This window comes from Stenella coeruleoalba (genome assembly GCF_951394435.1).
Source record: "Stenella coeruleoalba genome assembly, chromosome: 5".
Taxonomy (NCBI): domain Eukaryota; kingdom Metazoa; phylum Chordata; class Mammalia; order Artiodactyla; family Delphinidae; genus Stenella; species Stenella coeruleoalba.
The window spans coordinates 136,891,066-136,903,076 of NC_137150.1; the positions used below are offsets into that span (position 1 = coordinate 136,891,066).

At 41.1% G+C, this 12,011-nt stretch overlaps 1 protein-coding gene across 2 annotated transcripts in view; it reads right to left on the reverse strand.

Moving 5' to 3' along the window:
- Nucleotides 1-2,421: 2,421 nt before the first annotated feature.
- The window catches only part of KCNJ6 (potassium inwardly rectifying channel subfamily J member 6), a gene marked incomplete at both ends in the record, with an annotated part of 206,138 nt that continues 196,548 nt past the window's right edge, over nt 2,422-12,011 (reverse strand). For both annotated transcript variants that reach the window (XM_079921375.1, XM_079921376.1), the window contains one exon: nt 2,422-2,747. In XM_079921375.1, the coding sequence (XP_079777501.1) occupies nt 2,422-2,747 (326 nt within the window). The remainder of the gene's footprint in view (nt 2,748-12,011) is intronic.

Below are 12,011 nucleotides of genomic sequence, written 5' to 3' on the forward strand. Positions count from 1 at the left end.
GTGATGCTGCAGGGATAGCGCCCCCAAGGCAAGAGGGCCCTTCCTAAGGCTACACTGAGGTAAGGCCACAGTACCTCCCCACAGCCTGGCAAGAAGTGTATGGGGCTCCCTCCTCCTCCTCAACTACAACCTCCTCTTTGGAGTATGTGGAATGAATAAATGATTCAACAAATATTCAATGCGAAAAGTGAAATGTTGGCAAAAGGAAAGAGTTATGGCCAACAGTTTTGTTTTCCATACCGTCAGTACCAAGAAGCAGTTGTCTTGATACAAGGTGTCAGAAGTGGGAGAAGAGAGACCCAACCCCCATGTCAAATTGAGGAGTTACTTTCCTTATCTCTGGGACATGCTTTTTAGTAGACAAGGTCCCCAAACTACAGTGTGAAGGCCTGTGATATCTGGTCAGGGAAGGCAAGGGCAGCAGGGAGGGACAGCTAGTTTGAGCTCTTTGACCTCCATGGTGCAAAGCCTCAAACTAAGCACAGCTGTAGAAGTTGAAAATGAACTTGGATCCAGTCAATGAATATTTATGATGGATGATTATGTTAGGGAACAAACAGTTTATAAATGCCAACTTAATGTGAAAGATCTGCTTCAGTGCAAAATCTCCACCTGCCCTTGAGGTTTTGTCTAAGATTCTCTTCCTTTTCTTATTTTTTCATTTGAAAATTTTTTCATTTTGAAAATTAGATTTTCAGTACAAAATACTATTCCTTCCTTCCCTCCTCCTCTCCTCTCCTTCCTTCCTTTCTTTCTTCTTTCCTTCTTTTTATCTTTGCAGATTAAAATGAATTAAGGCTGTAGTTTTTTGTTTTCTTTGATTGGGAGACACTTTGGATTTGATTTCTAACCTGTGGCATACTCTAGAAATATTTCTTAGACAGTCACCAAGATTGTTGATCTAATCTTTAAATATTGAACTCTGGAAATTTCATAATAATAAACTAATAATAATAATAATAATAAATACCAATGCAAGGAATGCTGATGGATAAGCCCCCCAGGTATAGGAAGAGTGCCAGATGGAGTCAAGGTGTGTGAGATCAGTGACTAAAATATACTTCGCCCATTACATGCCATTATGAATTTCATGACTTTAGACCCAAACCACCTTTTACTAATTTAACATGTCTCATTTTTTAACTGTGATTATAGAGTGAAAATAGTTGGAGAGTCAATGGTTTTGTAGAAAAAAAGTTTCTCAAACTGTGGTACTACAGAGGGTGAGAGCTAACTTGAAAAGCATAAACACATAATTCCCGTCATTGGTGGGAATTCCCTAGTGGTCCAGTGGTTAGGAGTTGGCACTCTCACTGCTGGGGCCTTAGGTTTGATCCCTGGTCAGGGAACTAAGATCCTATAAGCTACGAGGTATGGCAGAAAACAAAAACAAAACAAAACCAAAAAACACACATCATTGGTGACATGCCAGAGCATGTCCTCCTCCTGAAATTCTGCCCCAGGCTAGTCAGTGAGGTCTTGTTACTTAAAAAAGAGACCTCAGTTTTGTAAACATTTCACAGTATATCAGCATACTGGTGGTGTGTTTTGCCATCTACTGAACCTCCAAACTTCTCCCAGACCTATGGCTTATTAGATTCAATTAAAGGGAACAGTGAGGTACCCAAACGGCTGCCAGTCTGGGACACAGAGCAAAGGCCATGCACTAAAGGGCCAGCGGTCAATGGGACCAAAGAAATCCAGAAAACAGGACATCAGAACAGAAATGCCTACTGTACTTTGGGAATCCTTTTTTTTTCTTTTAATCTTATTTCTAAAGTTATATATCTAAACCTACATTAATTTTACATCTATGTACATTATTTAGAAGTTTTGTTCTACAGTACATTTGTACATGCTGGGTTTTATTACTAACTGCAAAAGAAAATAATTACATAAGGCATATATATGTACAGTATTTTGTCATTACCTCACCTGGGTCCTATAAATGCAATGCCCGCAGAGGGCAAGCACCTCGCCCTGTAGATGAAATTTATTGAGATGTATAAAACTGAGGGCTCAACTCTATGTCTCACTGCATGAATGAATAGGCACCAGAGACCTTCCTCATCATATCCCAGGTAGACTCTTTGATGCACTCTTTTGAGTGATCTGGTATTGTACAACACATGCAGGTAAGTAGCAGAAATCTCTAGGACTTGGATGTGTCGTATTCAGGGAGGAGACCAGGCTTGGGTCACAAATGAGGGCACATGACACCTTAACCCAATCTGAATCTGCCTTGTCGAATCTGAATAACTGAGAGGGCAGGTAGATATTTTACACCTTGAAGATTTGTTTTCTGGTAATGCCAAACTTCAATATAAGGAAAGAACAAAGTAAGAGAGACAGAAAAGAAAGAGAATGAGAGACAAGGGAAGGTTGTGGGCGGAGAGGAGAAGGGGTGGCCCAGCCAGGGGACTAAACTTTGGATTCGTTCTCTAGATTCGCCACATCACCATTCCTCTCCGTCTGCTCCTCAGGGTTCTTTTCTTCCTCCTCAGTCTCCAGTTCTGCGTGTTGGTTGAGTTTGCTGGAGACGGACCAGCTCAGGGGCAGCTCAGCCCTGCTGGCTAACTCGGCCAGCTCTTTGGCACTGAGAGATGGGGTGCTGGTCTCGTAGGTCTCGTGGAAGCTGTTGTAGTCGACTTCGTAGAACCCGTCCTCCAGCGTCAGAACAGGGGTGAACCGGTACCCCCAGAGGATCTCACTAGTGATGTAGGAGCTTCGAGCTTGGCATGTCATCCCTGCAGAGAGGAGAACAGAGGCTTTAGTGTGTGTGTCTGTGGGCTTTGTATCGCCCAGGGGACTCAGGGAGACAGGCAGGACTGCTGCATGTGATGTTGAGACTGTGACCCACATAGGCTGCTATAATAGGGAAGAACAGAATCTGACTCCATATTAAATCTGCTTCTTTTACTTTAACATTGTATTCAATTGCTTTTGCTACAAGTTAAGAATGTTGCCTATAGCCTGAAATATACAGGATATCCCATTCTCAAAACTCTGACCTTTAAAGGTATAACACTTTCCCATTCATATAGAGGTAAAAAGTTGCAGAACAGAGGATAACATTTGTCTTGTTGGAGGTTTACAGGGGCATTATGACCTGACCTACATGGACAGCTGCAAGAACAAAGGATTCTGACCCCAAGAAGTCTGCAACAACCAGCCACACCCCCTCCTCTTTTAGTATAAAAGAAGCCTGAATTCTAACTCAGGTAAGATGGTTCTTTGGGACGCGAGTCCACCATCTTCTCAGTCTGCTGGCTTTCGAATAAAGTTGCTATTTCTTGCCTCAACAACTCGTCTCTTGATTTATTGGCCTGCCGTGAGGTGAGCAGTACAAGTTTGGACTTGGTAACAGTGTCACAACTACAAGGAGGTGTCTTTCTTGTTGTAGACATGTGCTACCATGCAGGAGGGCATGTGGTGCAGATACCAGGCTTCCGCATGGAATCCCAGGGAGCAACGTGAAAGTTCTGGCTCACACCAGGCACTTGCAGGCACTTGCCTGCAAGGTCAGGCACACACACAGGAAGGCATGTGTGCACATGCACACAGGTGCACACTCATGTGGTTGTGCCTTGTCCACTTTTTACTCCAGGATCATCTGAGGTCATGACTTTTGTCTCACACTGCTTTTAGAGGTTTTGCCTGAGCCCTGCTGGGATTTGAGTCTTGGTTTTGGCCACAGACTTAGAATGAAATTTGACATTTTAAACTAAACTTATGCTGCCTTTCAGCTGGAGGCCACGGATTTGTGGTACCCTCCCATTGCCGTGACACAGAGGCAGCTACTGTGGTCACCCAGATGAGGTTGGAAGGGATGCTGATCTGAATGTGTACTTTCCCCAGGAACAGTGGAGATGGTTGTTCAGATCGTGTGATAATATAATACTTTAAAGTCGCCCCCCATCTCACCCGCCCTTCCTGCTTATAGACAAGAAGACTTTTTCTAATTTGCACAAAAATGCCATGTGAGCTACTGGCAGCCCAGGAGCCGGGGATAGCTTCCTTTTAAATGTGAAAAGGCAGAACAAGGGAAATCCCACCCACCTCCTTAGAAAAGGAAACTAGGCAACAGGCTTGGTGTAAAATACGGGGAAGCCATTGGTGCATTTTTTTTCTGAGGTCGAAGAATTCTCTTATGAAACTTCTCAGGAAATGGAAGCATTCATTCAGCCATTCCTTCAGGGCTGATTTTCCATTAGCTCAGTAGGTCCAGTACCAAGGGCCCACAGTGCTTTTAGGGGCCCATCGTATAGTATATTACATATTACATAAGGTAGATTATATACTTATTATATTATATAATTATATAAAAATATAATTAGAAAATTTTTAAATGGAATAAAGGGCCCGCAAAGGTAAAACCACGTAGGACTCACCATAGTCCTACTGCAGCCCTGTATTCATTCATCCAGGGAAGCAGCCAGCCAGTCAGTCAATATATTATTCCTAGGACAGCCTATAATATATATTAGGCAATTGCTTTATGCTGAATGCAGGTGTGGTAAGGAGAAGAGGGCACATGTAGGTTTTACACAGAAGGTTTTACACAGTAGGTTTTTCAGATCTACAAAATATTCCCACAGCAGTGCACCTGTTCCTCGTGGCTAGAAGAAGAATGTTGGGGCCCAGGGACTGAAGTGACTGACCCACTGCAGCTGGCAGAGTCTGAGCCCATACAGCCCTCATTCACATTCTGCTCTTCCTCTGAACCTCAAAACTGAATGCTACCCTTCTTCAATGTTTCCCTGATTACCCAATTATTTGGTCTGCCCACCCCCATGCCTCTGAAACAAGTAGGGCAGGGTTACTGGGCATTGCAAAGCAAAGAACAACAGCATCTTGCTTTTATTTCTCAACGTTTCTCTTCTGAGTTACCAACTCTTTATCTGTGTTTGGGAGTGATGGGGGAAGACAGGTGATGACAGGGTTCTGTGGGCTCAGAGTGAGGCACAAACAGGAAGTCAAAAAGAAAAGGTGATAAAATGACTTTCAAATTTTTCTTCCCATTGAGGAAGCATATGTTTATTGTGACATGACTAGAAAACAGAGACAGGCATATAAAATAAAATTCACCTAGATTTTGATTTCTGGCTATGTAAATGGCCAAATGGAACTAGAAATTAAAAATACAATTATTAAAATTAAAATCTATATGGAGGTTTAACATCCAATTGGAATTGACTGAAGAGAGAATTAGAAACTTGGGACACAGGTATGAAGAAACAACACAGGATGAAGCCAAGAGGTTGTCATTGGGACTGCTGGAGAAAGGACCTCTGAAAACCCTCTCCTCCATGAAAGCAATGAGAACGCTGGCAGAAACGGACAAAGCAAACTCTTTTAGAACTCTGTAAATGAACTCCAGGAGTGTTTGCTCAAGAAAAATGGCTGAATTGCAGTAAGAACCCTGAGCTTTGGGAAATTTAAATTTTCCCCCTGCTCAGCTTTACGTTAGCCTTAAAAATCAACAGCCTGCAATCATGGTGCAAAAGAGCAGTCTAGCAACTGCTGGAGGGGTCAGAACAGGATTGGAGCTCTTTCAAAGCCTCATGCTCAGAATTGTCATCAGTTGAAGTTTCTAGCAGTTCCCTAGAAAATCCCATTTACAAGGCTTGTCTCTTTGTGACTTGGGACAGAGTTTGCCCAATGCAAATAACTTGTTCCCTTGGGCTGTTTGTCAAAAACAAACAGTGGTTAAACTTTGTACTCTCCCCCAGCCCAAATTCCTATGTTGTTCTAACCCCCAGTACCTCAGACTGTGACTTGTTTGAGAGAGGGTCTTTAAAGAGGTAATTAAGTTAAAATGAGGTCATTGGGAGGGGGTCCTAATTCAATATGACTGGTGTTGTTATAAGAAGAGGAGATAAGTTACACAGACATGTGTAGAGGAAATACCGTGTGAGGACATAGGGAGAAGATGGTCATCTCCATCTGTAAGCCAGGGAGAGAGCAACCAACCCTGCCAACACCTTGATCTTGAACTTCCAGCCTCCAGAATTAGGAGACAATAAATTCCTGTTTAAGCCGCCCAAGTCTGTGGTACTTTGTTATGGCAGCCCTAGCAAATGAATGTGCTTATTGAATTCCACAGGGATAGTAAAATACCTTTTCATAGTACCACTTTAATAGGATTAATTTATGTAATCAAAAATGAATAAGAGAGATTTAAACAAATGTTTGTGGATGCTTTCCCAATTTTTATTCACCTTTGGTGTCCTGATTCATTTGAAAAGAGATGAAAAGAATATTAATATATTTGTCTAACAATATCGAAAAGTATTTCTAGTGTAAGCTGATAATTTCCATTTTCTTCAGAAAGATTCCTGTCTTACATGTTGACATTGGTCCCAGTCCATTCTAAGAAAAATTGTGATTTTTACTGATGTTGAAAAAGTAACAAAATAAAACCAACTAAGGTGCAGCCACCAAAATTACATCAGTGTGTGACAGTGGAGCCCTTGTGATTTTCGATGTCACTTAACTCACTGAAGTGTGACCGTGACTCTGAGACCAATTTTTCACGGATTGTGTTTCAGGCTTTGAAATGAGTGTGAGCTGAGGATGCAGAATTTTCTTTGCTTAATAAAAAAGATTAAAAATGAAAAACATGAAAATATCCACAACACTAATAATGGAAAACAGGAATGACACATGTATATTTACCACGCACATAAAAGTTTAGATACTACCTGTCTATGTATGTACAGAAATATAAAGTAAAAGGAGACCGCCTGGTCATCAGAAAAAAAAAAAGATTCAATCAGTGTGTATGCAAGTTGTGTTTGTTTTTCATATCAGAAAGATCATTACGGTGTCCTGAGGTAGGTTTTTTATTTTTAAATTAATTAATTAATTAATTTTTGGCTGCACTGGGTCTTTGTTGCTGTGTGCATGTCTTCTCTTGTTGCGGCGAGCGGGGGTTACTCTTTGTTGCGGTGCGTGTGCTTCTCATTGCAGTGGCTTCTCTTACTGTGAAGCACGAGCTCTTAGGCACATGAGCTTCAGAAGCTGTGGCTCGCGGGCTCTAGAGTGCAGGCTCAGTAGCTGTGGCGCAGGGGCTTAGCTGCTCCATGGTATGTGGGATTTTCCCGGACCAGGGCTCGAACCCGTGTCCCCTGCACTGGCAGGTGGATTCTTAACCACTGCATCACCAAGGAAGCCACTGAGGTAGGTTTTTGAAGTGAGTGAAGTAATCTCTGGAAAAAGAGAAGCTCCTTTTGTAGAGATGAATAAAACCTGAAAAATCTGATCTCCAAGTTCAGATCACAGCCTTTACTCTGAGCATGCTGGCTGTCTTGCCATTTGCATTTATATTTTTATGACTGTATGTGTGCTATTTGCTTTATCTTGAATGCCCTTCCCCCGGTGGACTCCTGTTCATCTTTCAAGAGCTGATTTATTATCTCCTTTCTAAAGCCCTCTGTGACCGACCCTACTTGAGTTGGAACTAGGAGCCCACGGCTATCAGGACATTTCAGTGACACCCCATCACAGCCTTCTCACAACCTTTGCAGCTCATGCTAAGTGTCTGGTTTCCTTGTTGGACTGTGGATGCCTCAAAGTTCGTTTATCTTCTTTATTTCCATATTCCTAGCATTTACATAGTGCTTCAACATTGGAGGTTCCCCCCAAATACCTGTTGTTAAGTGAAGAGAATGGACCTAAGGAACTATAGAGAAATGTTGACTGGAAATGTCTGACATGTATTATTAAATTAAAAGATGGCTTGTGGTTCTTAGAAAAGAAAGTGGGAGATTTCTGTTTCTGCGTCATGTCAGATTACCTAGGAATGACCCTCAGCTAAAATACAAGCTAGACACTGGAAAGTTACAAACTCCCGAATTTTAATCAAAAATAAGTTCAATAACAAGTAAGGGATGGAACTTCTGGGCTTGGTGAAGATGGAGTCAGTGCAGCCTTTGTCTCCCGTTGCTTACAATGAAGACTTCTAGACAAAACACAAAATGCAACAACCTGCAGACTCTGAAAAGTTACCACTAGTGGGAAGATTGGGGAGGGGTACCAAAACTTGAAGAACGACTTGTTTGGGGGTAAATTTCTTGTTTTTTTTTTTCTCTCTTTTATCATCTGGCTTTAACCTGAGAGTGGTCCCTATGCAGAACTGGGCTGTGGTGCTGCAACAAAATCTCAGAGAGAAACCCTGTCTTTCTGGCCAAAGGACCAGGACAAGGTCCCCTCTGGGCTGGAGAATGGGGGTGGGGAGCTCTCATTAATTTTGTATCTCTGCACCCAGCTCTCAGTGCTGCGTAGTCCAGAGCTGTGAGAAAATCTTTCTGGCCAGAGGACTGGGAAAAGAGGTCTCTGTGGAACAAAGAGTTTGTGGCTGCGTTTTCCTCTCTTCTCACTGCCTTACTCTGAGAATGAACTCTGAGCCTGTGAAACTGGGCAGCAGTATGGGTGGCCAACACGTGGAGAGAAATCCTGTCTTCATAGACAGAGAAGAGGGAGTCTGGGAGCTGAAAAGGATGGGGAATCTCACAGAGGACAAAACTGAAGAAGAGTATCCCCTAATTCTGTGTATGAATCGATGCAAACCATGAATAAAAAGAAACGATGAATGAAAAGAAACTACTATGTGTTTCATAACATATAATCATACTTTGAAACGACTTCAATGAAGAAACTCTAATGGGAGTTCAATAATACTTAGAAATGAATGATACTGAAATGTAGAATGTCAAGATTGTGGGATACATGGAGAGTAAGAAACATGTATAGACCTAAATGCTTATATTAGAAAAGAAGAAAGTCTGTGCAGAATATCCAACTTAAGAAATTAGTAAAAGAACAACAGGATGAATCCATGGGAAATAGGTAATAAACATCAGTGTATAAATGAATAAATTAGAAAACATAATATTGAGTGAAAAAGCAAGTTGTATAGAATATAAAAATGATACCATTTGTACAAAGCTAAAAGTAAGCATAAGTAATATATCATTCAGGGGCACATTCAAAATTATTTTTTTAAAGAAATTAAGAGAATGATAAAAATAAGTAGGGTGGAGAAGGAATACAGAAGGAGATATAGCAGTAATGTTCTAGCTCTTAAATCGAACAGTCAAATTGGAAGTGTTTTCTTATACCCTGGAATGTAATACGTGACATGCATTATTTTGTACTTACCAAGTGCTATACTTTAAAAGCTTGCTAATTCCATTTGTTGTTGCAGTATTAGCCTGCTTATCTTTTGTGCAAAGGCTCCTCTTGTTCTGTGTTTTCAGAACTGTTTTTTCTTCTTTTTTTTATTGAAGTATAGTTATTTACAATGTTTCAGGTATACAGCAAAGTGGTTCAGTTATACATATATATATATATATATATATATATATATATATTCTTTTTCAGATTCTTTTCCATTATGGTTTATTACAAGATATTGAATATAGTTCCCTGTGCTATGCAGTAGGTCCTTGTTGTTTATACAAACTTATATTTTTATGCAAAGAATTGGAAACAAGAAAAAAGAATTTTGACATAATCTAATCTATATAATTCGGCTTTGTACCATCATTTAAATGTTTCCAAACATCTGTTGGCTCAAAATAGCTATAATGTCTTTTCTTAAAGTTACCCTGTGATAAGAACTGTTAACCACTCATTTATTCGGGTCATGTTTATTAAATGAAATCCATGTGCTAGGTAATGAGTTCCCAGCCTCAGGGAGCTTACAGTCCGTCTTCTCATTCCTGTAGAAGCTCAGAATCAGGAATTCTGACTGGGACTTCCAGAAATGAGGACCGTTGCCTGCGTGCCCTAATGACCAAGGGTTCACGATAATTGACATCCAACTGGGTGCCTGGGGTCTTCGGAATGTATGGTGGGGGCAGGGGAAGGAGGGAGGCTCAGTGCATCTGGGGCGTAAACTCCATCCATGGTCTCCTTGGCTCCGTGACCCAGCTAGTGGGGTTAAACAGAAATACATGATTGTGTTTCTCACCCTTCAACTAGTTTTTCATGCATTTTTATTTCCTTGATGGTGAGTCAGAAACTGGGTCTCTGTAGAGTAGGATGCTGTCTACTTAGCCTCCTTGACTGCTTTCTGTGCAAATAACCACAGGAAATTCCACAACTGAGAGTCAGCTTAGAGGTGGGCAAGACAAAATCGGGGAGGAGGACGTGACATGTGGGACCTGTGCTATAAATGATAGTCCCCGTTTCTTCTCATTCCTCATTATCACATCACTGTCATCTTCATGGAATATTCCCAAGTAGTTACTGTGAGCTGGGGATTCCCTAAGCCCTTTACCTTGTCTATTTCATTTAATCCTTACAACAACCCCATGAGCATGTGCTATGATTCTATCCCTGTTCTACAAATGAGGAAACTGAGGTGTGGAGACCACTCATGTCACATCCCTGGGGAATCTGGCCTCACAATCTCGAAAGAAACAGGTGGACACTGACATTGCAAGACAGCATTGAGGCCAGTGGGGTTAGAGGAGGAATGGCCTGTTGGTGTGTTCGTGGGTCAGTCATGCCTTTGACTTTGTGTTTGAGGAGCCTGCTTGATTTCCATAGCAGCGTTGTCTGGTCTAAGTTATTTCCCCAAAGCCCAAAGGCACGCGCGCATGTGTGTGTGTATGTGTGTGTGTGTGTGTGTGTGTGTGTGTGTGTGTGTGTCTTAAAAAGAATTATTGCACTTCATAATTTCTCCACTGAGAGCTTCTCTGGTTAATCTTCCAAGAGTTTAACTCACTTGAAAGTGAATAGAAATAGCCCATCTTTTTGGTGGTGTTTCATTCCTTGAGTAAGAGTATGTTAGAATAAGGAGTGGTGAAGGAGGGACTGCTTGTCATTGGTGGTGAACAAAAAGCCCAGGAAGCCGGGAAGCCAGACTGAGGCCCAGTTGAGGGATCTAACAGGCACTGAGCAAACACAGGTCAGACCCTGCAAGATGGAGATTTAACAGGCAAAGCCTTATTTTTAGATTCGCGGCGACAAATGATGACTGGAGATGTTTTGTGCAGAATACCAATATGATGAAAGCCATCCTCAAGAGAGAGCCCTCTGGATAAAGCTGGAAGTATGCGCTCAGTAGATAGAAAATGCATCAAAATTGCCTGGAGAATGTGATTCCAATAAAATAAGATGGAATAAACCACCCTCACCACTTTGGAATTCTGTAAAATTAACCTATATTGCCAATATTCAGAAACAAAGAATTGACTGCAGGCATTTTCTTTTTATTTCAAATACCAGGCTACATGATGTAATGTTTTCCTTTACTCTTTGTTCTCATTCTCAATAAAAACTGCACTGAATTAGTGCAGTAATAAAGTGTTCTGCACTAATGTTTATAAGTCTTTGTGAGGGAGAACGATCTTGGTGATTTTCCAAGCCCAGTGTCAAAAAGAAGCAGTATAGAGTAATCTCTGCCATAATGTAATGGTAATTTTAATTCATTAGGCTCAGCCAACTGCTGATCATTTAAACAACAACAAGCCCTGTCTTATGCTCAGGTTAAGAATACCTTCAATAAACAGTTGTACTTCTTCTGTTACTGAAATTTTGGGTGGCCAGTGAGGTTCACCTTTAGCTACACACAAAAAATATTGAAAAGTGTATTTTTTTTAATGTTTAGAAAAAGGCATTCTACGTGTGTACTCCCAATTGTACTCTCACCAAAGTAACTGATAAATTCATAAATCAAGTATTGAATTAAGTAATACACATTATTTATTAAGTGTTTATTGTATGCCTGGCACCAAATGCTTTATGTGTGTCAACCAACTAACAACACCTTACAACAGCCCTCATAGGTGGGTGATGCTACGATATCTACTTAACATATAAGCAAACTAAGACAAAGAGAGGTTAAGTAAATGTTCTGGGTCACACAGTTTTATGGACTGAATTGTGTGCCTCCACAATTCCTATATTGAACCCTAACCCCCTCATGTGACTGTATGTGGAAGTAGGAACTTTAGGGAGGGAATTAAGGTTAAACAAAGTCACCTAATCCAGTAGGACCA